Source organism: Lepus europaeus, chromosome 16 (genome assembly GCF_033115175.1).
Source record: "Lepus europaeus isolate LE1 chromosome 16, mLepTim1.pri, whole genome shotgun sequence".
In the NCBI taxonomy this organism is placed as follows: Eukaryota; Metazoa; Chordata; class Mammalia; order Lagomorpha; family Leporidae; genus Lepus; species Lepus europaeus.
Genome location: NC_084842.1, coordinates 49,231,340 through 49,258,547, shown reverse-complemented (window position 1 = coordinate 49,258,547; position 27,208 = coordinate 49,231,340). Strand labels below are relative to the sequence as shown.

Below are 27,208 nucleotides of genomic sequence, written 5' to 3'. Positions count from 1 at the left end.
ATCAGTGACCAGATGAGGCTCTTGAAATGAGCTGCCTAAGCTATGGAAGCCTTTTGAATCAGTGGTTGAACAAGGCCATAAGCCCCGCTGGGGTCTCACTCACAGAGATCCTTTGTGTAGAACATTTTTTGCCACAGTGCCTTGGCTTTCCATGCCTGAAATGCTCTCATGGGCTTTTCAGCCAGACAAGGAAGCCTTAAGGGCTGATTCTGAGGTCAGAGTGCTGTTTAGGGTATTTGTCAGTCTATGAGTTTGCTGTGTGGACTGCTTCCCATGTTGGAACATTCTCTCCTTTTTAATTCTATGTATTATTATTTCAGGCACTTGATCCTATTTATATTATCTCTTTAACACGTAATCCTATCTATATGTTCACTTTAACACTTAATATGATCACTTTAACAATTAATATGGCATTTTTACCACCAAGCTTAGTGGGAATTGGAACCCCATGGTAAGTTTTTAAACTGTACCCTTAGAAATATGCAGAACTATACAGTTTTACAGTTACAAACTTCCTCCTCCCTGTTATCCCCACTCTTATTTTTTACTGAAATCAATTTCAATTTACTTTATACACATATGATTAACTCCATGTTAAGAGTTCAACAAATAGTATAAAGAAAAAAAAAAACGAAACAACAACAACAACAAAAACGAAACTGTTCCTTCCACAGTCAAGACAAGGTCAGCTCAAGTCATCCCTTCTTGAAGTGTCAATTTCACTTTTACAGATTTCATTTTAGGTGCTCTACTAGTTCTCACAGATCAGGGAGAAGATATGGTATTTACCCTTTGGGACTGGTTTATTTCACTAAGTATGATGTTTTCCAGGTTCATCCATTTTGTTGCAAATGCCCGGTTTCATTTTTTTCTGCTGTGTAGTGTTCCATAATGTACATATCCCTTAATTTCTTTATCCAGTCTTCAGTTGATTGGCATTTAGGTAGATTCCATGTCTTAGCTATTGTGAATTGAACTGCAGTAAACGTGGAGGTGCAGATAACTCTTTTATGTACTGATTCAATTTCCTTGGATAAATTCCAAGGAGTGGGATGGCTGGGTCATATGGTAGGTCTACATTCAGATGTCTAAGGTATCTCCATACTGTCTTCCATAGTGGCTTTCCCAGTTTACATTCCCACCAACTGTGGATTAGGTACCTTTTCCCCCACATCCTCACCAGCATTTGTTGTTTGTTGATTTCTGTTTGTGAGCCATTCTAACCGGGGTGAGGTGAAACCTCATTATGGTTTTGATTTGCATTTCCCTGACAACTAGTGATCCTGAACATTTTTTCATGTATCTGTTGGCCATTTGGATTTCTTCTTTTGAAAAATGTCTATTTATGTCCTTGACCCATCTTTTCACTGGGTTGTTTGTTTTGTTATTGGAGTTTCTTGATCTCTTTGTATATTCTGTTTATTACTCCTTTATCAACTGCATAGTTTACAAATAATTTCTCCCATTATTTTGGTTGATCTTCACTTTCCTTATTGTTTTTTGCATTACAGAAACTTTTCAATGTAATGTAATCCTAGTTGTTAATTTTGGCTTTGACTGCCTGAACTTCTGGGTCTTTTCAAGAACTCTTTGCCTGTGCCAGTACGTTGCAGGGTTACTCAGATGTTCTCTAATAATTTGATGCTTTCAGATCATAGATTTAGATCTTTAATCCATGTTGTGTGGATTTTTGTGTAAGGTGTAAGGTAGGGTTCTGGCTTCATACTTCTGCATGTGGAAATCCAGTTTTCCCAGCACCATTTCTTGAAGAGACTGTCCTTGCTCCAGGGATTGGTTTTAGCTCCTTGGTCAAATATAAGTTGGCTGTAGATGTTTGGATTGATTTCTGGTGTTTCAATTCTGTTCCATTGATCTATCCATCTATTTTTGTACCAGTACCAGGCTGTTTTAATTATAACTATCTAATAGTATGTCCTGGCCGGTGCTGTGGCTCACTAGGCTAATCCTCCGCCTTGCGGCGCCGGCACACCAGGTTCTAGTCCCGGTCAGGGTGCCGGATTCTGTCCCGGTTGCCCCTCTTCCAGGCCAGCTCTCTGCTGTGGCCCGGGAGTGCAGTGGAGGATGGCCCAAGTCCTTGGGCCCTGCACCCCATGGGAGACCAGGAGAAGCACCTGGCTCCTGCCATCGGATCAGCGCGTTGCGCCGGCCACAGCGTGCTGGCTGCAGCGGCCATTGGAGGGTGAACCAACGGCAAAGGATAGACCTTTCTCTCTGTCTCTCTCTCTCACTGTCTACTCTGCCTGTCAAAAAAAATAAAAAAAATAGTATGTCCTGTAATCTGGTATTTGATGCCTCTGGGTTTGTTTTTGTTGTATAATATTGCTTTAGCTATCGGAGGTCTCCTGTGCCTCCATATGAATTTCAGCATCATTTTTTCTATATCTGAGAAGAATGTCTGGTATTTTGAATGGTATCACACTGAATCTGTAAACTGCTTTCGGAAGAATAAACATTTTGGTGATATTGATTCTTCCAATCCATGAATAGGGAAGATTTTTCCATTTTTTTGTATGTTCTTCTATTTCTTTATTTAATGTTTTGTAATTCTCATCATAGAGATCTTTGACATCCTTTGTTAAATTTATTACAAGGTATTCAATTGTGTTTGTAGCTATTGTGAATGGGATTGATCATAGAAGTTCTTTCTAATCCATGGCATTGTCTGTGTATACGAAGTCTGTTGATATTTGTGTCTTGACTTTATATCCTGCTACTTTTCCAAACTCTTCTATGAGTTCCAATAGTCTCTTAGTGGAGTCTTTTAGATCCCCTATATATAGAATCATGTAATCTGCAAGTAGGGATAGTTTGACTTCCTTCTTCCCAATTTGTATCCCTGTGATTTTTTTTTTTCCTAATGGCTCTGGCTAAAACTTCCAGAACTATATTGAATAGCAATGGTGAAACTGGACATCTCTGGTACCAGATCTCAGTGGAAATGCTTCCAACTTTTCCACATTCAATATGATGCTGGCTGGCCATGGTTTGTCATAAATTGCCTTGATTGTGTTGAGGAATGTTCCTTCTATACCCAATTTGCTTAGAGTTTTCATCATGAAACGGTGTTGTATTTTATCAAATGCTTTCTCTGCATCTATTGAGATAATCATATGGTTTTTGTTCTGTAGTCTCTTAATGTGGTATATCACATTGATTGATTTTTTAATCTGAACCATCCCTGCATACCAGGGATAAAACCCACTTGGTCTGGGTGGATGAACTTTCTGATGTGTTGTTGGATTTCATTGGCTAAAATTTTGTTGAGGATTTTTATATCTATGTTCATCAGGAAAACTGGTCTGTAATTCTCTTTCTCTGTTGCATCTTTTTCAGGTTTAGGAATTAAGGTGATGCTGGCTTCATAGAAAGAAGCTGGGAGGATTCCCTCCCGTTCAATTGTTTTGAGTAGAAGAATTGAAGTTAGTTTTTCTTTAAATGTCTGGTAGAATTCAGCAGTGAAGCCAACTAGTCCTAGGCTTTTCTTTGTGGAGAGAGCCTTTATTACTGATTAAATTTTCATCTTTTTTTATGGGTCTGTTAGGTTTTCTATGTTTTCATGGCTCAATTTAGGTAGGTTATATATGTCCAGGAATCTATCCATGTCTTCTAGGTTTCCCAGTTTGTTGGCATACAGTTGTTTATAGTAATTTCTGATGATTCTTTTTATTTCCATGGTGTCTGTTGTTACATTTCCTTTTTCTTCTTTAATTTTATTGATTCAGGTCTTCTCTTTCCTTTTGTTGGTTAGTTGGGCCAATGGTATGTCAATTTTGTTTGTTTTTTCAAAAAACCAGCTCTTTGTTTTGTTGATCTTTTACATTATTTTTTGGATTCAGTTTTGTTGATTTCTTCTCTAATTTTATTTCTTTTCTCCTACTAGTTTTGGGTTTGGTTTACTGTTGTTTTTCTAGATCCTGAGATGCATCGATACCTTATTTATTTGGTACCTTTCCAATTTCTTGATGTAGGCACCTACTGCTATAAACTTTCCTCTTAACACTGCTTTTACTGTATCCCATAAGTTTTGATATGTTGTGTTGTCTTCATTTGTTTCCAGAAATTCTCTGATTTCTCTTGATTTCTTCTACAATCCACTGTTCATTCAGGAGCATGTTGTTCAGTCTCCGTATGTTTGCATATGATCTAGAAATTCCCTGAGTTGCTGATTTCCAGCTTCACTCTATTGTGTTCCCAGAAGATGCATAGTATGATTTTGATTTTTTTGAATTTGATGAGAGTTGCTTTAGAGCATAGCATGTTGTTAATCCTAGAGAAAGTTCCATGTACTTGTGAGTAGAATGTGTATTCTGCTACTGTAGGATGAAAAGTTCTGTAGTTATCTGTTAGGTCCATTTGGTCTATAGTGTCAATTAAATCTGCTGTTTCCTTGCTGATTTTCTACCTGGTTGATCTGTCCATTGCAGAATGTGGGGTATTGAAGTCCCCCATTACTATTGTATTGGAGTCTATGTTTTCCTTTAGATTCCTTAACATTTCTTTTAAATAGCCAGGTACCCTGTAATTAGGTGCATATATGTTTCTTTCATGTCCTGTAAGAATTTCAGTAGTTTGTGCATTTGCCTCTGATTACTTCTATGTAACCTTATGATCAACTTTTTGAATTCCATTTCTTGCATTTCTTCCATCTCATCATCTTCACAATCTAGTACTGAAGTGTTGTCTCTTTTTAAGGGTGTCATGTTGTCTTCCTTATTCTTGTTCCTTGAATTGGTGCATTTGTTGTTTTGCATTTTTGGAGATACTCATTGGTTTCTTCTTCTTCTTCTTCTTCTTCTTTTTTTTTTTTTTTCCTGCTGTGGCAGCTTTTATCTTTGTACCATGCCTCTGTAGTTAAGTGGAGTGTCTGCTTTCAGTGAATTTCTAAAGGCTTGTAATGCATGTGGCCAGGAAGCTCTGTTCAGTTCTCCAGGGTGAAGGGTGTGTCTAAGGTGACACATCCAGGTTTAGCATGGTAAATCTCCTTTTTTTTTTTTTCCCAATAAGAAGGGAAGTTCATTCTGCTTAGCTGAGCTCCTCTCCTCAAAGAAGACCAGTGCCTGAGTGCCAGCCCCAGTGGGTATATGATTCATCCCTTCTGCCCCAAGGACCACACAAAGGATCTGTGCAGTCCTCAGTGTAAGTTCAGATTCCTCAGCAATGTCCCTCACCAGGTAACCAGGAACCCCTGAGCTTGTGGAGTCTCCCACAGTGACTGCCCAATGTCCCAGCCACACTGTGAGTCCTCCCACATGGCCTGTTTTGTTTGTTTGTTTTGTTTTTTCACAGACCCGGCACAGAAGCCTCCCTGTCCCCTGTTAGATCTCTGCACCAGAGTCGGGAGTCTCCACTTGGCTGTTGCTGGGCTGTTTTTGGTTGCGTACATGAGCTGGTGAAGCTGTTACATATGTCCAAAATGGTGCCCACTCTATTGGCTTGTTACAGGACACCATTGTAAAGTGATTAGGGTGAGAGAAAAATGTGTCCCTTCCCCCCACCATTGTTTTTGTTTGTTTTCCATCTCTAGTTTGGCAGGTACACTATCCCCAGGTTCCCTCTAGGCTCTTCCTGCAGCTTTAGCACCAGTGGCTTGGGCTGCTGTGGTCTGGTCACCTCACTCTCCAACACTGGTGCAGAGGCTCTCAGCTGCTGGAGTCTTGAGTTGTGGGCGTCCACGCCCTCCACGTGTGTCCACCGTCTCCCTCTAATTTCAGTAGAGTTTCCTCTTCTGTTTTCTCCCTAACTTCCCTGAGATTGCACTCTCTCCACTTTTTCTTTTTCTTTTTTTTTTTTTTTTAATTTGACAGATAGAGTTAGTGAGAGAGAGAGACAGAGAGAAAGGTCTTCCTTCCGTTGGTTTACTCCCCAAATGGCCACTATGACAGGCGTGCTGCGCTGATCTGAAGCCAGGAGCCAGGCGCTTCCTCCTGGTCTCCCATGCGGGTGCAGGGGCCCAAGCACTTGGGCCATCCTCTACTGCCTTCCTGGGCCACAGCAGAGAGCTGGCCTGGAAGAGGAGCAGCCGGAACTAGAGCCCGGTGCCCATATGGGATGCCAGCGCTGCGGGCAGAGGATTAGTCAAGTGAGCCATGGCGCCGGCTCTCCACTTTTTCTAAACTATTTTCTCCTAGACTAGAGCAGTAAGCTTCCTCCCTACTCTGCCATCTGGGAACTAGCACTACTTATATAGTGACAAAAAACTGACCGTCAAATTCTAGCCTATATAGGAGGAAAAAATAGAAGACATGCTACTGTTAACATCTGTTGGTGTTAATGACTGGCTTTAGAGAAGACGACAATTTGTCTTTTAAATTGTTAGCATTCTTAAACATTTACAAATGAAAACATTCCAAGTATTTAAAAGCACTCATGTCCTCACCATAAAATACAGTAACACATTGGTGATCTGGCCTGTGTAAGTCAGAAAACGCTCTCAGCCACCACCAGCTGCCCCTGTGAGCACCTGGGGCAGTGCAGGGACACACACTGCCCGGTGTGTGTTCTAACTGTGGCCGCCACCAGTGGCCATTGGGCTGTGCTGTTGCTCGTGGAGCAGCACAAAGGCACATCACAACGTGCTGCACGAAAACATGTCAGTGAGACCGATAACCGCGTGGGTAGTCTGTGTGAATCTTCAGGATTGAAAACATCAGCGCAGAGCCCACCTTGCAATTTTTAATTCAAAAATCAGGGATGGGCTTTGGGTGCAGCAGGGAAGATGCCACTGGGGAAGCCCACACTGAGTCCCAGTTCCTGCTCATGTGCACCCCGGGAAGCAGGTGACAACTTAGGTACATGGGTCCCTGTTACCCATGTGGGAAAGCTGGATTGAGTTCTGGGCTCCTTACAGCCTAGCCCAGCTCTGGTTGTTATGGGTATCTGGGGAGTGAACTGGCAGATAGAAGATATCTCTCTGTCTCTGTCTGCCTTTCAAACAACTGAAAAGAACCAAAAAAAAATTTAAAATGAACTGTGTACATATTACAAAAAAATTTTAATTTTTTATGATTAAACCCACACTTCTTCTAAGTAGGTCTTCAGCTCATTTCCAAATTAACCATAAAAACACCCTTTCTCCCCCTCAAAAAGGACAGGTTTTTATAGCAAGGCAATTGAGTCCTCTCTTGGGAGTCCCAGGTGTGCACCATTTCCTTAGAAAGGCACTTCTAATTTTAGTCCAGAGTGCAAAGATGTCAGTGAACCAGAATCAATTACATAAATGGAAGCATTCCTTTGTCTTCTCCTCTTCTCTCAAGTTCTCCTGGAGGTGCATTTACATTTAGAGAACAAACGAAGCCATTGGGAACAAATCCCTCTGCAGGGCCTTAATGACAAGGTCACCTGAGGAACCTGGGGGGAATTCTGGGAGACCCCGGGCCCACGAGTGAAAGGGCCACTCGAATCGGTGGCCTCTGCCCTTGTGGAAGCGAAGGGGATTGCTTCCTTTAACATAATTGAGATTAAGCAAACTTAAGAACTGTTTTTCAAACTATAAATAAGAAAAAAAATAGCTTCAAACCTCAGACACCTATGCAAATGTTCACAGTAGCATTATTTATAATAGCTAAGAGGTACAGACAGCCTAAGATCCCTCAGTGGAAGGTGAAGAAATGGGGCATACATGAAACAGTATTATTTAACAACAAAGGATACATGCTACATGTGGATGGAACCTGACAACTAGGCCTGAAGCAGCTACTCACAAGAGACCACATTACACTTAGGAGACCACTACGGACACAGAGAAAGTTGACTGATGGCAACCTCGGCTGAGGACGGCTTCTATGTGGTTGCTCTGTGGGGTGTGGTTTAGAGTGTAGGATGGCTGCACAACTCTAATATATTAAGATCCACTGAATTATACAGACTTTGAATGAGTGAACTTATGGTATATAAGCTTCCTATCAAAGCTGTAAAGAAAAAACATTCATTACTAGCTGTTTGATTTTAGAAAAATAAAATCCAAGATTGCAAATGTACGCTTAACTACTAAGTAGGTGAAAACCTGCATTAAGGTAACTATTAAACAATCACTTAAAAGTCCTCTATGTAAGTCAAAGAGATTTTAAACCCCATTATGCCTCAAAATAATTCATGCTGTGATCTAACTACTCAGACTTCCAACTATTTACCGTTTTGTCTCAGGCACATACTTTGTCTTTGACAGCTGTTATCAAATACACCCATGATGAATCGGAGGAGGTGGGAGTTTCTAGTAACTTCACGGGTACTGTATCATGAGGTAGCTGGACAGTGTTAGGCTATATGTGTTCATAGAGCAATTGCATGAGAGGGTTTAAGAGGAGTTCTTCTGGTCTAGCAGTTAAGACACCCGAGCCCCATATCAGAGTGCCGGGATTCAGTGCTGGGCTGTGGCTCCTGCTCCAGCGTCCTGCTACTGTGGACCCTACAATGCAGCACTGATGGCTAAAGTAACTGGATTCATGCTAGCTAGGGTGGGGGACCAGGACTGTGTTCCTGGCTCCTGCCCTGCCCAGCCCCAGTCATTGTGGGCATTTGGGGAGTGAGCTGGCAGATGGCAGCTTGTTAGCACCCTGTCTCAAATTTAAAAAAAAAAAAATTGTGAAGTACCTCTTCTGAAGGCTAGATTGAAGAACATGCCACCAGTGTTGTGGCATACAGGTGCTAGTTAGTCATGTCCAGGCTGTTCTACTTCCAATCCAGCTCCCTGCTAATGGCCTGGGAAAGAAGCAGAAGATGGCCCAAGTGCTTGGGCCCCTGCACCTACATGGGAGACCCGGATGAAGCTCCTGGCTTTGGTTTGGCCCAACCCTGGCCATTGTAGCCATTGGGGTAGTACACCAGCAGATGGAACATCTCTGTCTCACCCTCTATAACTCTGCCTTTCTAAAAAGTACTTTGTTTTTATAGCCTTTAAAAAAAAAGATTTGAAACAGGGTTTGAAATTGTTCTCAACTAGTGGGCTGTGGCTGGGTTAGAATAATTGGTGGCACCTCGAGTCCCATCTCCTACTTCCTGAGTCGCTCTGAGAAACCTGTGTGATGCCGACACTGCCAGGCCAGGGACTTGGGCTCGTGACAGAGACGTAATTAGCAGGAGGGCTGGCAGAATGGGAGGGGCTGCCCTCCCCTGGCTCCCTCATCTCTAGTCTGCATTTCCTGCAGATACATCTTCCTACAAGAAAATAACTTCGACGTGACAATTTTCAAAGGAGTGTTAAAAATCTCTTGCACACACTATAATGGATTAACGTCACCACTTTTGACGTTCCGCTGAGAGAGTGAAGAATATTTTTAAATTACGGGTCCTTCTTTGAAGGTCTTTATAATGTAATACTTGGTCTCTAATCAACAGAGTAACAGAGTCTTAGGAAAGATATTTAAGTTGAATTTAATTAAATAGAAATCTCACATACTTCCATGTTCTTAATATTAATTAATGGAATGGAAACCATTACGACTTCATTCTCCATACTATGTGTGTTTAGGCAAAGAGCAATGATGGAGAAGTCCTCACACCAAACCTCTAACACTTTGCAAATGCTTGAAGCTAACTCCATTCTCCATGTAGTGGTTCAATATGAGCTGCCAGAATCGAATCCAATTAGTCCCTCAAGTCCAAATAATGTAGGTGCCTGGGGGTCGGATGGTTCCCTCCAGGATTCACAGGAGCTCCTTCGCTTCGGATTCCTTCAGTTGGCTTGGGCAACTCTGGTGTCGGAACCATGGAAGTTCAACATCGTAGTCACCAGCTCCGGAAGATCAAAATCGTGTTTCCACCCCCAGTCCTTCCGGGCGTTGCTATCATCAAAGTTCATTGGCCAACTATCCGCTAGGAAAAGATAGAGGAAGTAGCTTAGGTTATCTGGGCTCCAGATCGGCAAACAGGTCCTCGACACTTTATATAGGGGTTTATCATACCAGAAATGAAAGAGGATATTGATATTCCATCTGAGTGCAACAGGACAGCTATTATGCACACACAGTCACCTACTTAAGACTGCTATACTCGGGCCAGCATTGTGGCGTAGTGGGGACGCTGGCATCCCCTGAGGGTGCTGGTTCAAGACTCAGCTGCTCCACTTCGAATCCAGATCCCTGCTAATGTGCCTGGGAAAGCAGCGGAAGATGGCCCAGGTTCTTGGGCCCCTGCACTCATGTGGAAGACCCAGAAGAAGCTCCTGGCTTCAGCCTGACCCAGCCCTGGTTGCTGCAGCCATTTGGAGAATAAACCAGCAGGTGGAAGGTCTCCCTCTCCCCCTCCTCCCTCTCCCCCTCCCCTCCCCCTCCCAGTCTCCCTCTCCCCCTTTCCCTCTGTAACTCTGCCTTTCAAATAAATAAAATAAATAGACCTTTAAAAAAAAAAAAAGACTACATCACATGCTGTCATGCATTGTGAATTTTACAAGTTAAAGTCTCACAACTTTGTAAGGCAGGAATCTTATACTCAAATCGGGGCTCTGGGCCACATGTGGCAGCTGTTCTCCTATCATCTCAGCTGCTTCCATTTGCCCTTGCCATCTGTTTATAAAAAGGGCGAAACGCAGACTCACTGTTTGGAGAGGAAGCACTTCCCCTGCGTTAGGTGTCATTCCTCCGAGTCAAAGCCTCTGCTGCTTTCGACTCAACACCGGCTCCTTCTCCAGGACCCCTGGGGGAGGAGCTGTGCTCTCATCCCCCTTCCAAGGCTGGTGTCCCTGGGTCCCCACAGAGACGGAGGAAGCTTTGTTGTGGCTTTGAGAGCGGATGCCGCAATCCATACTGACCTATGGCCTGTCGCACAGGATCCACGTTGTATGTGATCTGGAATTCCGGCACGTGCTTGAGGACCTCCTGGGCCAGCTCCTCGGGGGTGAAGCTCATGGCATTGACGTTGTAGGTTCTCATGGAGAGCCGCTCGGCGGGCGCCTCCATGACCTCCAGGGTGGCCCGGAGGCAGTCATCAATGTACATCATGGGCAGCCTCGTGCTCGCTTTCAGGTTGCACTCAAATTTGCCGCTCTTTGTGGCGTCATGGAAAATCTGCACAGCGTAGTCTGAAAGAGAAAACAACCATGACCCGGCCTCTCGGCTCGAGGCAGCGGTTCTCACGTCTTCACCTCAAAACCTCTTGAGGCCCTGAAAACAGGAGAAGTGGCCATGGGGCTTGCAGCAACACTTACTGTGTGACACAGGGTTCACCGGTTACCTTTTCAAAGGACAATAACCGCACGTATTACATGTTAACATGTATGACGTCTTACGTGTCAAGGAACCTACTGCCCAAAGAACGTTTACTGAGAATGGCAGACTTTCCATTCGGAGACTCTCTTAAGCATCTGGCTTAACAGGAGACAGCTGGAGCCCCTGCCTGTGCTCAGCCCGTCCTGACACCACCAGCAAGGAAAATCCCACAATGCACTTGTGAGAGGAGGAGGATGGAGGAGGGGAGCAGCATCTCCATACTGGTAGAAGTCCCCTTGCAAGGGTCCCAGGATGGCAGATACCTCCAGATCACACCTGAAGAATCATCACAGCTAGGCAAAAAGGTTTTTGAAAGTAAGCAGAGCCAAAGCCTTCTTAAAATTGCTCTGATTTTGTTGAGTATCTCGTATCCCAGGGCTGCTGATGTGAGAAGGATCCCTGATGTGGGAATTACTGAATATAAGTCCAAAATTATGATTCTTACATTCCTTTAAAAGATGTAATGCACACTTTTAGAGTGTAGCTTAATAGAGCTCTCTTTCCATTAAGAAACAAAGGCTATGGGTGGGCGTCTGGCCTAGTGGTTAAGCCACTGGTTGAGACCCCTGCACCTCCCAGCTCTGCTCCTGAGTCTAGCTTCCCGCTTTCGCAGGCTCTGGGAGGAAGCAGGCAACGCACAAGCACTTGGGTGCCCAGCACTCACATGGGCGACCTGGACTGAGATCCTGGTTCTTTGCTCCTTACTTTGGCCCAGCCCAGTCCCGGCCATTGTCGGTATTTGGGTAGTGAACCAGCAGATGACTGCTCTGTCTCTGTCTCTGTCTCTCTGTCTCTACCTTTCAAGTTAAAAAAAAAAAAAAAAAAAAAGGAAGAAGAAGAGGAAGAAGGAAAAGAAAAAGAAAAGGAAAGGCTATATTCAAAGAAAGAGCCTGCTGCTTATTGGGAACAGAGGGAGGTCTCCCTGAATTATGAGCAGTGAATCTGTTGTTGCACATTATGTCTTATTCCAGCACCGAGCTCTGCCGGGCCATACGCTGTGCTGCCCTTAACAAGCTAAGTCACCAGGGTTCAGGGTGCATCTCAGACACGCGTCCGGGAGAGAATGCAGAACTCTAGCTGGCACATCCGCTCACCACCAAGACTCTAGCTATGAGAAAGGCTGTCTTGTCTACAGAACAAATGGAAAACCAACACTCACCAGTTGTGCCCCCTCCAGGTTGGGAATCTGCTGAAATGATCCCGGGGTATCTCAGGCACCGGAAATCTAACCCATACCGGTAATAATAATACTATGAAAGAGAGAAAATGTACGCAAAACAGGAATCTTTTAAATTACAAAATTAACTTACAAAAATCGATCAAATTATAAGAACAAAAGTTGGCCTTTTTCTGAAATATCATGAAGTTATAGTAAAACACGCCAAAAGAAGACTTTAGAATTTTTAGGAGTCATTCACTTTCTTTAATAAACACCTCAAGTTTTGATCTTCAAAGAGTCGCCATGCTTGCGACACGACAGCACTGTACAGGACAAATCAGTCTACGGTAGGGATTTGCACACTTAGAGGAGCGGAGTTTCTGCTCACTGCCCTCAGCAGTTCTGTGTGAGCATCTTCCTGCGGTGTGGCCTCGGAAGAGGACGGGGGAGGAGAGCAGATGAGAGAGTGATGATTATGGGAAATTAGCCACTGGGGCCAGCACTGTGGTACAGCAGGTTAAGTCATGGCCTATAGCACCAGCATCAGATAAGGACACGGGTTCGAGTCCTGGCTGCTCCACTTCTGATCCAGCTCCCTGCTAATGTGTCTGAGAAAGCACCAGAAGATGGCCCAAGTGCGTTGGGCCCCTGCACCCACGTGGCAGACATGAAGCTCCTGGATTTGGCCTGGTCCAGCCCCAGCCATCGTGGCCATTTGGGGAGTGAACCAGTGAATAGAAGAGATCTCTCTCGTCTGCCTCTCCTTCTCTAACTCTGCCTTTAAAATAAATAAATAAATCTTTTTTAAAAAAACAAGAGTCAGATACCAACTAAAATTTACTATAGCTATACAAAGAGTATTAGGAATAAAATAAAACCAGAGGCTGGCACTGTGACATAATAGGCTAAGCCTCTGTCTGCAGCACCGGCATCTCATATGGGTGCCAGTTCTAGTCCCGGCTGCTCCACTTCTGATCCAGCTCTCTGCTATGGCCTAGGAAAGCAGAAGAAGATGGCCTAAGTGCTTGGGCCCCTGCACCCACGTGGGAGACCCAGAAGAAGCTCCTGGCTTTGGATCAGCCCAGCTCTAGCCATCAAGGCCATTTGGTACATGAAAGGAAGACCTTTCTCTTTGTCTCTCCCTCTCTCTGTCTATAACTTTATAACAGAAAATATTTCTTTATAACAGAAAATAAAACCAAAAAGACATTCATGGTTTTCCATAGGTTTTAAAAGTATCAGTGACTACCAATGTCGGGAGTCTGATAAAACCAGAGCAGCACAAGTCAGACAGGCAGCCGCCAAGGCAAAGGGCCGCCTGCAGACAGCAGGGACAGCTGAGGAGCATCAGATGGCTGTGCAAAGTGCCCAGGTCACACTGAGTTCTTCAGGAGCCGCGGGTGCCTGTCACTTAGCAAATGCAGTGACTTATGGAGAGCTTCTCTGGACAGGGAAGGTTCCCCCAAAAGGCGCAATCAGCAGGTGCTTGGGGCAAAAAGAATAGAACAGAAACACGGAAGCATTTTGCCCAGGGTGCACTCAGCAGTGTAGCAGTGCTCACCTCTCCCATGAGTTCTGCGTGGACCTTGGACACCCCATAGATGGTCCTGGGTCTCTGAATACAGAGGTCAGGGGTTGGGTTCCGGGGAGAGGTGGGCCCGAAAGCCCCGATCGTGCTAGGAATGAACAATCGCAGATTGTGTTCTGCTGCAACATCCAGAATATTATGCAATCCTGAAAAGGAACAGACATGATCATAATCTGGAAAACAAAAAAATTCTTATCAAAGAACTGGAAAAACTGGTGAACAGAGATCACCCCAGGCCAGAGCCGACACTCACCAGTTATATTCACAGCCCTCGCCAAGGGCACATTCGCCTCTCCCACAGCGCTGAGCAAGGCACTGTAATGAAAGACCCAGGTGATGCGGTTGTTCACCACAATCTCCCGAAGGTTCTTGTAGTCCAAGATATCGGAATAAATAAACGGGCCTGCAGGGAGGAAAAGTGGAACCACAGACGTGAAGAAGCTTCGGTCTGGGGAGCTAAATGAACCCTTCTCCCTCGTCAACCGACTTGTGGATTTCACTGGCATCAACTTGCTCCCTATTCCAGTTGGGCGCACTGCTCAGCGTTTTTCTAAGGAAGAGACAAATGAGCTCCACTACCCCGTGGGTAGCATCAGCTAACGCCTCCACACACCTGGAACTGCTCTGCAGGTTTCACACACGTTTCCCTGCCACACAGCCTTGGAGGTAAGTACAGTTTACTGATGAGGAAACTTGGGTGCAGAGAAGTGGGACAACTGCCGGAATCAGGAAACAAGTGGAAAACTGGTGCCACAGCCAGGCCTCCGGCTCCAGCGTTGGTGCTGTTCACATCAGCCCTACGGATGCAGAGTAATCTCACTCTCTTAAAAACTGCATATTTTAAAAGAAATTGAAAAAATTTGTTTATTTAGAAAGCAAAACAAAACTTTGGTATGGAAAAAGCACACGCCATGAGTTCATTCTTACACTGCATGCAGAGCCAGTTCTGCTCAATGCCAGTTAAAGTCGTTGCTCTTCCCCACAGCGAGCTGCAAAGGCCTGACCCTGACCCAGGAAAGACCAGGACGCTATGATAACGTCTGTGAGGCATCAGCACATTCGACCAGAAGATTCTGAGCTTTTCACATGTGCAGCCGTGGAAGAACAATTCCACAACGTAACACTGGGATCACTTCCTCCAGGTTTGTAAAGGTCCTTTCTTCCCCTCGTTCTATTTATTTTTGTTTTCTTTTTGCCAATGAGTTAACTAACACCTCAAAAAGAATCAACATTTTTATTCCAAAGATATTAATCCAAATATCAAAAGGTAATAGCTCAAAACTTTCCCCAAGCCTAAAAGACTCTCCTTTGCCTGTAAACACCTGAACAAGCAACAGCATGAAAAGTATGTAAAATATTTTTAAGTTACAGTGGAAGTAGGGCAAAAAAAAATTAACAATGTAAAAATATCTTTAAGTGACATAACTATACCTTGATTTCTCCGATTCACAGATGTGGCTAGAAGCTGCCACACCTGCCGATTCTGTGAGTTACCTCTTTAATTTCAATTTGAAATGAAAGATACAAACAAAAGCAAGACCCACCAATCTCTTACCACTGTGGAAGACATGATCAGGGGGTTTCCTTATGTCAGACAAAATCACGTTGTCCTTCCCGAATCGTTTCCTAGTGGGGAAAATTAAAACATCCACATTGGTAACGTCTGGGATGCAATGGGCCCTACAACATCCTATCTTTTCAATAGGAGCTATAATTTCTTGTCAGCCTACAGATCTCCTGGACACAAACACCTGTAGTTTTGGCCTCTCTCATGCTCAAGCCTCTCTTTCCCTGCCCATAACCCCGTCTTCTCTTTCTTCCTTTTCAAAATGTTTACTTTTCTCTAGTTGAATGGCAGAGAGACAGAGAGATCTTGGTTTACTCTCCAAATGTAGGCAACAGCCAGAAGCCTGGAACTCAGTCTGGGTTTCATGGGTGGCAGGGACCCAAGTACTTAATGGCATCACCCACAGCCTCCCAGGGTACACCTGAGCAGGATCCTAGAATTGGAAATGGAGCTGGGACTCAAATGCAGGAACTCCAGTATGGGACATGGGTGTCCCACGTGGCACCCTAACATCTAGGCCAAACACCCACCCAGTCCACTTGCTGTTTCTGTCGTATCCATGGTCAACCTTACGTTCACCACCAATGCCCTCTTCTACCCCTGGAGTTCTCACCTCTCCCTCCTCATTCTGTTCCCCTCTTTTCTTATCCTTTTATCTCATGATCTCCAACTCCCACACTGTCTGTCCAGTTTCTACATCTACTTTCTTCTGCCTCCAAAACAACTAAAAACCAAGTGACTCATCTGGAGTTACAGCTCTCACTTTTCCCAAGTTAGCAAAGACAGTGAGCAAAAGGCCAGTGTGTAGCCGAGGCCCGCTACAAGTGTGTGATAGTGAGAGGCAAAATGAAGCATATTTTAAATATTTTAGGTGTCTTTAAAAAGTTAATGGGCGGGGCCAGCGCTGTGGTGTAGGGGATAAAGCCACTGCCCACAGTGCCAACATCCCATATGGGCAATGGTTCAAGCCCCGGCTGCTCCTCTTCCGATCCAGCTCTCTGCTATGGCCTGGGAAAGCAGTGGAAAATGGCCCAAGTCCTTGGGCCCCTGCACCTGCATGGGAAGACCTGGAATAAGCTCCTGGCTCCTGGCTTTGGATCAGCACAGCTCCAGCTTTTGTGGCCACTTGGGGAGTGAACCAGCGGATGAAAGACCTCTTTCTCTGCCTCTCTGTCTGTCTCTGTGTAACTCTTTCAAATAAATAAATAAATCTTTAAAACAAAACAAAACAAAAAGTTAAGGGGCAAAATGAGAAAGAAAAGATGACTAGATGGCGCCAAAAACAAGCTTGACAAACTCAAAGAATTAAGATTTTACATTTCAGGCTTTAGGGCTCTTACCTCAAAAGGTTGGCAAGCCCAACTCCCAGCTGGCCAAGACCTCCTATAGGGAGGAGAAAAACAATGAGACTTTAATCCAAATGTAACCTGTTCAATCACTCCCGGAACTGAATAACTGAATAACACTATTTTTCAACATCAGCCAACCGAATGAAGTCCTGGGCTCAAGCGAACAATTACCACTGACTTCACTTGTTGGCAACACCACGTAGCACTGAGGACATGGAGCAGCCTCCTCCAAGCTAGGACAGAGTTCAACACGGGCAATGTCAGGTTCGGAGGCAAAACTGTCTACAGCATGGAGTGGCTTGGAGGAAGAGTGGAAGCAAGGGCACAAGGGAGCCAGGCAGGCATTCACCCTTGGTTCCCAGCACTCTGATGGGCTCTGAAGCCTGTCTCTTAGCAGTGCCCAAAACATTCACAACCACACATAAATGGTTCAACACCCACCTCTGCAGCAGTCACCCAGAATCCCAACATCCATCGGAATCAGACTGCGGTATGAAAGGCCAAGGAGAAGGACAAGGCAAGAAGTCACTTGGAAAAAGGGCCAATAACCAAGTTGACAAGGAGCCGCTGAGAACGTTGAAAATGAACAGTACAGTGTCCTAATCTGGAGGCTTAAAAATGCTGTGGAAAAAAGCAAAGGAGCCAGGGACCTGTGAGCATGGCCCAAGGAAGACAACAGTAAACTTCACACAAGAGATCGCTGAGGCAGGTGGGATTTCCTATAAACATTTGCATACACGGGCCTAAAACCAGGATGCCCAGGGAGAGGCCTGGCAGTGCAGGTGGGGAAGAATAAAACACCCACACAGACGCCAAGATGCTCTACTCAGGGGGCAAGAACAAAGGGAAGGAAATCCACTGTGTGTGAGAAGGGGAGGAGACAGTGTGAGCACAAGCTGTGAGGGAAGGCAGGACGACGCCACGCCCAGGGAGCAACACCTGGTGCCAGGAGAAGCAATCCAATCAACAGTGAGTCTGGGATGGCTGGGAGCCCTCCACAAATGACAGAGCAAAGGGCAGAGTGAGGGAACAGAGTCAGGCACTGGGCACACAGGAGGGAGGAGATGGGGGAGCCCAGGATCCGGTGACTCGCCCAATGGTGACAACGAGCTCAGGACAGAGCTAACTTTCCTCTCATTTCCCACACACAAAGGTGCAATCAACAGTTTGGGAGGCACCATATGAGGTCTAGGTTGAGGAGTTAGGTGAAGAAAAGCGATGCCTGGCTCCAGGTTTCTAGGTCATGCACCCATCCTGTCCGTTAACCTTTGTCTCCCAGACCAATCCTGATATGGGAGGGAACCAAGTTCCAGCGCAACAGCTTGGCCCCTGGAGTTCCAAGGTCCCTTCAGACAATGATGACAACAGAAGCCAAGAAAATCAAGGGCTGGCAACAGTGATGCAAAAACGATTTGAGCTTTGCAATATTCTAGAGAAAGCCAATGGTGGAAAAGGCAGTGTCAGATCAATGAAGGTTAATGGTCTAATGGAAGGTTTTATGTCACAAATGTCTGACTCTGAGATGCTTTGCACAGCATAGCAAATAATGCACACTCTGGAAGTCATCTAGTCCAGCTTGCTTTCGCTCCATTCTTTGCTACAGGGACAAGCAGGATGGAGAGGTACTGACGGTGAACTACACATTCCAAAAACAAAGGCACAGCTGCTCAGAAGCCACACAGAAAACAATCAAGCCAGCAGCATGGCAAAAAGCAGAGGAGGACCAGAACACTAACCTGTAATCAAGACTCGTGGATGGTCTGTTTCAGAGAAAGAGGCAGAGTGGAAGTTGGCATCCACGGGCACTTGCCGAGGGGAAACGCCCAGAAACCGGACAGGCACCATGGAGGCCCGGCAGCCACAGCGTGGACTCTGCACGGCCTGACTCAGCGCTTGCCTCAGCATCCTAACAACTGGCATGTTGTCCTCAAAGGCTCTGTAAGGAAAAAGGAGCAGAGTTAGCCCTTTATTCCCCCGGCCTCTGAATGCAATACAGCCTCACTGAAATTAACATCAAGATGGTCGGCAAACGACAAAGCCACGCTTTGGGATTCAGGAGGTGAACGAAAGAGACTGCTAAGCTTGCCAGGAGAAAGCCATGAGGGGCCGGCTGTGAGCTGGGCCCTGCTCACACGCAGATCCAGAACCGACACTGCACAAAGCTGACACTTACCAGGTTACCAGGAGGTTATGAGGCAGAGTTATAAGCACCATAAAAGCAGCCAGTGGAGGCTCAGGTTTTCTTTTTTTTTTTTTTTTTTTTTTTGACAGGCAGAGTGGACAGTGAGAGAGAGAGACAGAGAGAAAGGTCTTCCTTTTGCCGTTGGTTCACCCTCCAATGGCCGCCGCGGTAGCGCGCTGCGGCCGGCGCACCGCGCTGATCCGATGGCAGGAGCCAGGTGCTTCTCCTGGTCTCCCATGCGGGTGCAGGGCCCAAGGACTTGGGCCATCCTCCACTGCACTCCCTGGCCACAGCAGAGAGCTGGCCTGGAAGAGGGGCAACCGGGACAGGATCAGTGCCCCTACCGGGACTAGAACCCGGTGTGCCGGCGCCGCAAGGCGGAGGATTAGCCTGTTGAGCCACGGCGCCGGCCAAGGCTCAGGTTTTCAATCTTGGCTACAACTGTTACTAACTCGTCTGAGAACCGAGGGTACAAACCAGTCCCAGACTGAGTAACAGGTCCTGAAAATCCTGTGCTAACACTCAGATGCTATCTTTGGAATGAACCAGACTAGAGGAGCAGATGGTTAGAAGCAAAAGGCCCACGGCAGTGTTTAGTAAACTGTGGATCACTTTTGTCTTTGCACGTTCTTTCTCGTTGCTTCCAAGATCATGTATATATTTGATGGACTCCAACTGCTCTTTCCTCAGCAGCCCAACACACGGCTTGAGACTTCCATTTTCCCCGGTACACCCCCAACAGCCAGGAAAGCGTGTCACGGAAGTATACCAGAGCCACCCAGCTTGCTCCACCGGTTCTGACGGCAAACTCCCCACCCTCCCTAAAGATAGATCTCTCCCATCTGCACCCCAACCCCACACATGGGGCGGATGAGCCTTCTCCGGTGCCCTACCCCACACAGTTAACCGAGTTCACATCTCAACCACCTCACAGCTTGTGCTGAAGGGGGAAGTGTGAAGCACATTTCTAGCAAATACTGAACTGGTACTCAACGAGGCATCCGAAGCTGTCCTAATCGATGCAAGGCCGACTTGTGAGAACACACACTTTCACAGCCCTTATGAGTCAGCAGGGCTTTGTTCTGTGGTTTGTTGGAATAAGGCGGGAGGAGCCCTGGAAGCGTCCATAAGGCCAGCGGCTCAGCCCAGCGCTGAGTAAGCACGCAAGGCCCTTCCTCCTGGCCCCTGTGCCTAAGCAAGTGAGCGGACGTGAATCTTCCAGCTGTGGGGACATCTCTGGCTTCACTGTGCCTGGGGAAAAGCTGGAAGGGAGGAGTCTAGGACAGGCCACATTAGTCAAGGAGAAGCCCCAGCCTTTCCGCGGGCAGCCCGCAGAGGGCCACTTTGGGGCCAGCCCTCCACGGCCAGCCCCTGACACCTAAAGTCACTTATTTCAGCAAGTTCAAAATGACAGGGAAGGAGCCACGAAAAGACCACACCTCCCAGAACACAGGAGACTCAAAGACAATTCCCAAAAGCAAAATAATGGATAGCCGGAGTCGAAAGTACTTTTTTTTTTTTAAGGCTGAAAAGACTTATAATCAGGAAAAAAAAAAAAAAAAGCAAACCTTGAAAAGAAAAGAGCTTCAATTCTATGCATCTTCTTCTCCTAGCAGGAGGAGGAACTCAAGAATTTCTTCATTGGAGTGTGTCTTAGCTAACAACATGAACATCCCACAGCCGTGTGGACTCTCCCTGGCCCACTGTTAGAAACGGCTGACGTCTGGTGCACTCTGTGCTCAGGCTGGGCTTCACTGTAGCAACCAGCACCCCTTGGAGCCCAGCTCTGGTCCACCACCAAGCAGCTCAGCTGCCTCCAGAATGGCACTGCGTGACTGACAATGCATGTTAAAAACAAAATGTGTCCATGCTGGACACCTCCGAGAACCTACAGCTTGCATCCTTTCCAAGTCAATGTTATTATCTTGCTGCTGTCAAGAAAATATAAAATTCCTAAGGCAACAGGTCTCACACATTTTGGTCTTAAGGCTCCTTTAGGCTCTTAAAACTTGAGGATTCCAAAGAGGGATTATTGTTAATGTGGGTTATATCCATCAATATTTACTGTGTCAGAAATCAAAACCAAGAAGTTTTTAATATTTTTAAGAGTAAACAAATAAACATATTTATGAAAACATTTTCCAAAAAAAAATTTAGGATGCCATCATTTCAATTCCTTTACTGGCACCACTGTGCTATTCCACATGGCTCTGTGGCATAGGACACAAACAGTAAATTAGTAACATCCGAGACAATCTTGTACTTTCCCAGATGTCTCTGGAGTATTTTCCTCCCTTCCATGAGTCAGGGACTCTGATACACTGTATTTAAGGACATGGATGGTGCAGATATGAGGTTGAAAAATCTTCTAACATCCCCCTTTTAAACCAGTGATCTACCCTAAATATAAATGTATAAATTAATATACCTTTATTTTAGAAAATACTAAGATCAAAGATAATTTTATAATATTTAAAAATTTAGAAGCGTTTTCAAATCAAGACTACAGACTACACTTACTTTTTATTTTTTCCGCAGAGCCAAAGGAAGACTCTGGGATTTCAAAGTAATGACTTATTCAAAGAGAACGAGATTCAAGATGATAGCAGGTATGGGTGAACTACTGTGCATTTACAGGCTAATGACACACTTGAGTTCACCTCTAAACGTGCACACATATGTAACCTAAGCCAACTATCTCAGGTGATTCTAGAAACACAGGGATGCACAAGCATGGTTTCATCAGCCATCAGAGGAAGAGTTCTTTGCAAGCTGTGTAACCTCTGGAAAACTCCACTCTGTGCTAGTGAGAGTAAAAATGAAAATGGCAAATGACATCTTCATATTCTTTTATAAAGGGTCATGACCTCACAGACCCTACAGCCATTCTCAGCAGCCCCCAGCGTTCTCCAGTTCATAGTCTGGGAACAAACGTTCTAAAGTAGAACTTGCTGTGCCAAGCCAGTTATTAAATTTATAGAGAGAAACCATCAAAGAGTACTCTCAGTGTCTCCTCCTTAAAGATCAAGTGAGGGTCCACGGACTTTCTTCTCCCAGGTAGAAGCATACTTTAACTGTAAGGGATGAAAAAGAAACAGGTCCACTGACTCTCCTCCCCAGAGCCGGTCCCGTCTCCCAGCGTGCACTCTGACCTGCACTAACAGCAGGGCGCCAGGAAGGGGGGCTGGAAGTGATGGAGATACACACTCAGCTCAGCGGGCACTGCCGCTGTTTGCAGAGGATCACCTTACAGCTTCTAATTTGGGCTGCTGAAAGCGAGAGCTTCCAGGAGAAACCAGCAGGTGAGAAGACAATGAGCTTGGTTTTGCACGTGTTGGTTTTAGGTGCCAGGAGACAAACACAAAGTTGTCAGCTCTCCTAGGCGACTCCCAGCAGGAGTGAGGAATAACCAGGCAGATTTTGTCTGTACTACCAAAGACACGCAATGCTCCTGTTCTCAGAAAAATAGTATTTTAGTTTCTCAGGGGAACAAAAAAATCAACTGTGAACGCTCCGAAGATAGAGGATTCCTTTAATCTTTCTGCAACAGAATGTGTTATTTGAAATACCAAAGGCCAAGAAAATAGGTCTTTCCCTCAAGGAGGTGTCATCTGTCTTCCCTTAATACTCCCAAAGATTTCACAAAATTTCCAAGCTCTAATCATGCTCAGCCATGGAGACCACAGGTAAAGCAATGCTTCCAGTGCATTAAGCACAAAACTAGAAGAATCTCACCGCCAGTGGATGAGCAACGAGAATGTGGCCCATAAACACAGTGGAAATTATCCAATGTAAAAAGGAAAATTTGGAGTAGGCATGGTGGCAAAGTGGGGTAAGCCACCACTGGGGATGCCTGCATCCCATGCCAGAGTGCAGGCTCAAGTCTCCACTGCTCCACTTCCGATCCAGCTCCTTGCTCGTGCACCTGGGAGGCAGTGGCTGACGGCTCAAGCACTTGAGTTCCTGCTACCCCAGTGGGAGACCCAGATGGAGTTCTTGCTCCTGGCTTCAGCCTGGCCCAGTCCCAGCTATTGCAGCTATTTGGGGAGTGGATCAGCAGATGAAAGATCTGTCTCTCTCTCTCTCTGCCTTTCAAACAAATAAAGCAATTTTTAGGGGAAAAGACAGAAAACCAGGAAATTTCGACACATGCTCATGGATAAACTGCAAGGACACTCTGATAAGTGAAATAAGCTGGTCACAAAAGGACACCTAGGACACAGCTTCCACTCCTGTGAGCTATCCAAAGTAATCAAAGATCACAGAACCACAAAAATAGAAGGCTGCCTGCCAAGGACTGGGGAGAGACAGGAGGGGAAATAAGGATTTAGGAGCACAGAGTTTGAGTTTTGTAACATGGAGAAAGTTCTGGAGGTCAACAATGCGCATGTACCTGACACTAGTAACTGAATGTTTTAAAACATTTTAGGTGAGGGGCAGGTGTCCAAGCTGTCCAGTGCTGCCTGCATCCCATACTGGAGACCTGCTGTTTCCAATCCAGTTTCTTGCTAATGGGCACCCTGGGAGGTAACAGACAATGGCTCAAGTTATTGGGCCCCTCTACCCACGTGGGAGACTCAGAATGAGTCCGTGTAGTCCCGTCGTCCCCCCGCCCCCCTTGGCTTCCTGGCTTCCGCCTGGACCAGCCTTAGTGGCTGCAGGCATTTGGGAAGTGAACCTGGGGGTAGATGATCTCCCTCCCCTCTTCTCTCGCCCTCCTTTCCAAATAAATTAAAAAACTAAAACTTTAAACAACCCTTAAGTTGGTAAATTGAATGTTACCTGCCTGTAACTGAAAGCTAAAATGCTTCTGTCGCCAGTGCCTTCATTCCCACACCCTCAAAATTGAGGCTTCCTCCCTACTCTGCAGGTCAGTGCTGCCTACTCCACAGTGTCCTGGCCCCTGGCCCCAGAACTGACAACCACGTCTACCCTCACTCCCTTGGGTTCTCCTGCCTCAACCGTCTGTTTCTTTTCTCTCTCTCTTTTTTAAAGATTCATTTGTTTATTTGAAGGGCAGAGAGAGAGAGAGAAAGAGATAATTCCAACCGCTGGTTCACTCCCCAGATGGCCACAAAGGCTGGAGCTGTGCTGATCTGAAGCCAGGAACCAGGAGCTTCTTTGGCACCCATATAGGATGTTGGCGCTGCAGGCAGAGGCTCTACCCGTGATGCCACAGCGCCAGCCTCTCAACCGTCTATCTCATTCTGCTTTAAGGAGCAAAAACCCTTACCAGACACGTTCGCAAGGCGGTCTCGGCTTTAAATTCTCTGGTTCATTAAATAATACCCTTGTCTTAATAGTAATGATTCAGGGGGGAAAAATCAAGTACCTCGAAAGCTGATGACCCACCTGCTTTCCTGAACTTTTATTTAACCCTCATAGCAACCCCGAAACTGGAATCTCATTTTGCAGGATCAAATGACCCGCGCAAGTAGATAGATATGAACAACCAAAGGGCGGGGGGGGGGGGGACCAGGTCCACTGAGCCCCCAACCCCTTCCCTCCCGCCACCCCGACGGTTCTGCACCAAGAGAAGAGATATAACCAAGTGCCTCGGAGAAGGGCCAGAGAGGAACCAGGAGCGCCTTCCCGCCGCCCTTGGCCCCCGCAGCTAAGCACCGCTCCCCCGCGGCCCCTCCGCAGGAGGAGAACACCCGTCAGCCAGGGGTTCCAGGCCCGGCGCCGCCGCTGCCTCCTTGCGACTTGGGTCATCACCATAGCAAACCCCAAGTTTCCTCATCTTCTGAAGGCAGCAATGCTAGCATCACCATATCAGATCTAGGAAGAAAAGCACCTGGCAAACTGCTCGGACCGGTGTCAATCTCCATCCATGATGGGTGTTTTTTCTTTGATTTTTAACCCCTGACCCGGTGACAAGTCTGGGCGTTCCGCGGGACTGATCCGAAAGCCAGCGAGGACGGGGACACTCTCCCGGGGCTCGCACAGGGAGCTCCGAGGGCGGTCTGGCTCTGCGGGGCGGCCGGCCGGCACTCCGACGGTCGACACCCGCCCACCTCGGCGCCCGGGGCCAGGACGAGGACCCGCGAAGACGCGGGGGCTTCAGGCACACGCGGGTCTCCACGCCGCAGCCGGGCCCCCGGCGGAACAGATGCGGAGTCCCATCCTCCCGGGGCGCTGGCTCAGTGGAAGACCGGGCAAACTGGTTTTGTAGGAGCAGCCGTGCCCGCCCCCATTCCCTGCAGAGGGGGCCTTCCCGAAAGTGAAAGGGAACGCGTGTCGCACCCAGGCCCTCCCCCACCTCGGGCCCCGCCGGACCTCCCAGCTCCAAGACAATCGCCGGCGCCCCGCTTTCGCACCCGGAGTGCAGAGTCTGCGGCGCCGCACCTACACGCACCGGCTCCGGCCAGTCCCGGGCCGCAGCGGGCTTGCGCTCCGAGACGGGGACTCTGCTCCCCCGGCACTCGCCGGGGCGACCGTCCGCACTGACCTTCCGCCGCGGCGCCGGAGCCCAGGAGAGAGCGCGCTCCGTCCGAGCGCAGCCGGCAGACAGACAGGAGCGCGCAGCCGGCGCCGCGCCTTTATCCTCTCGCCGCCCGAGCCCGCCCCTCCACGCACCAATCCCCGGGCGCGGCGCAGCCTCTCCCCGCGGAGCGCGCCGGTTGCCACGGTAACGCCTCCCTTCCCCGCCTCCCTCCGCCACCCGCGGCGGGTCCCGGCGCGCACCCTTCAAGCTCACAACGCACGGAGAGGCGGCTGGGGTCTCCCGCAAGCTCATCCCCTTCCCCGACGGCAGCGGCACTTCCACGCGGCAGAACCAGGTCCCCCGTAGCCACTGAGAACGAACTCGGCGCTGGACTTTCCCGGCTCCCGGAGCCGGTTGATCTGCGAAAGGAATGCGGACCGCATAGACGATAACTGGGGAGATCTGTTTAGGAAACGGCCCAAGACCCGGATTTCAAAGGTCGGTCCTGGAGAGACCTGGACGAGGCACTTCAATTCCGATTATTTAGCTGGGAAACACCGTTTTTCAAATTGGACGATTACCCCTACCCCCAGGCTAAGGACCCCGGAGCTTGCCGGAAATGCAGATTCTTAGGCCCCACTGCAGCCCGGTGGGGTCGAACCCGTGGGGGTGGGACCTGGCGTGCGCTGGCTTGAGGAGTGCGTGTGGAAGGCAGTGGTTCTCAAACTCCGCAGCATGGCCCAGTTACTGGATAGGTTTTGAAACTTGCCGAACAACACCCCAACCTGGTTGGAGGTGTTGCTGTGGAACCCCCAAACTGGGTTCACTAGGCAGTCACTGACATGGAGGTGAAGCGCAGAGCGAGGATTAATCCCCGAGTTCCCTGCGGAGTTAGGGGTGAAGATTGAAATTGGGGCTGCGAGGTGCGTGATGAGCACGTATTCAAGTCCTTGGTCAGTCGGTGACGCTTGTGACCTTCCTCTGATTGGTCAGTGCTGTCGTGTGCTTTAGAGGATGTGTGGTGGCCTGGTGGGCTTCAGTGGGTCTGGGGGTTACAGGAAGGAGGCAGCAGCATTCTGCCTGGACCTGGAATGCCCCTACACAGACCACCCGGGACAGTACTGGCCATCAGGGTTCTTGGCTGTTGGAGAAGCACCTGACTCCTTGTCTGTGGTGATCAACAGCTTGCAAGGCCATTGGATCCACTCCCTCAAGTCCATGAATTCCTTTTGACAAAGGACAGGCAAGGCACCTGGGGCGAAGGGAGAGGCCAAAAGCCTGGGTCCCAGTTTCACATTCTATGAGTTTGGCTTCAAAACTCGGGGTGCACGGGCTGCACACCAAGACCGGATGGGTACCAGAACAGCATGAGGCCCCGGCTGTGTGAGGCTGGGCAGCAAGGACATGGAAGAAGACACTTTATTAGAGTGGCCACTAGGAAGGCAGCCGCAGCTGGCCCAAACATGCTCTTCCCCCACTGGCAAGCTGGCAGGAGAATCTTTCAAAGGGGAAGGTGGTTGTGCCGGGCCCTGGAATCCTTAGGCAAACAGAGAAAGCTGCAAGAAGAACCACAGGAAGGCACGAGGGGACCAGTTGGTTTTTGTTAAAGCGACGCCATTCTGACTGCTTCCTTCTGACTGGTGAGCTAAGGAAGGGGTGGTTTTGTGGTTGTTTTGGAATGGAAGGGTTTTTGACATGGTGAAATACATCT

General features: G+C 47.3%; 1 protein-coding gene across 4 annotated transcripts; it reads right to left on the bottom strand.

The window, feature by feature from the left end:
• Positions 1-9,377: 9,377 nt before the first annotated feature.
• Positions 9,378-25,574, bottom strand: LOC133775292 (L-threonine 3-dehydrogenase, mitochondrial). 4 transcript variants are annotated; one of them, XM_062213523.1, is made up of 9 exons: positions 25,522-25,574; positions 18,625-18,824; positions 16,880-16,922; positions 15,528-15,598; positions 14,226-14,375; positions 13,946-14,118; positions 12,385-12,475; positions 10,769-11,038; positions 9,378-9,834 (listed from the first exon to the last, which is right to left on the bottom strand). In XM_062213523.1, exons 2-9 carry the CDS (start codon positions 18,806-18,808, stop codon positions 9,695-9,697), a joined length of 1,122 nt encoding a protein of 373 aa, XP_062069507.1. In that variant the 5' UTR covers positions 18,809-18,824; positions 25,522-25,574; the 3' UTR covers positions 9,378-9,694. The 4 variants fall into 4 exon arrangements, with proteins under 4 accessions (XP_062069507.1, XP_062069510.1, XP_062069509.1 ...); XM_062213526.1 differs by lacking the exon at positions 25,522-25,574 and adding an exon at positions 25,429-25,513; XM_062213525.1 differs by lacking the exon at positions 25,522-25,574 and adding an exon at positions 25,391-25,480.
• Positions 25,575-27,208: the final 1,634 nt, after the last annotated feature.

Coding starts and splice junctions, on each gene's coding strand:
- LOC133775292 (XM_062213523.1), bottom strand. CDS start 18,808: ATGCCAGTTGTTAGGATGCTGAGGCAAGCGCTGAGTCAGGCCGTGCAG. Junction 14,376..15,527: donor TGATCATGTCTTCCACAGTG/GTAAGAGATTGG, acceptor TCCTCCCTGCAG/GCCCGTTTATTTATTCCGAT. Junction 12,476..13,945: donor ACGCAGAACTCATGGGAGAG/GTGAGCACTGCT, acceptor TCTCTTTCATAG/TATTATTATTACCGGTATGG.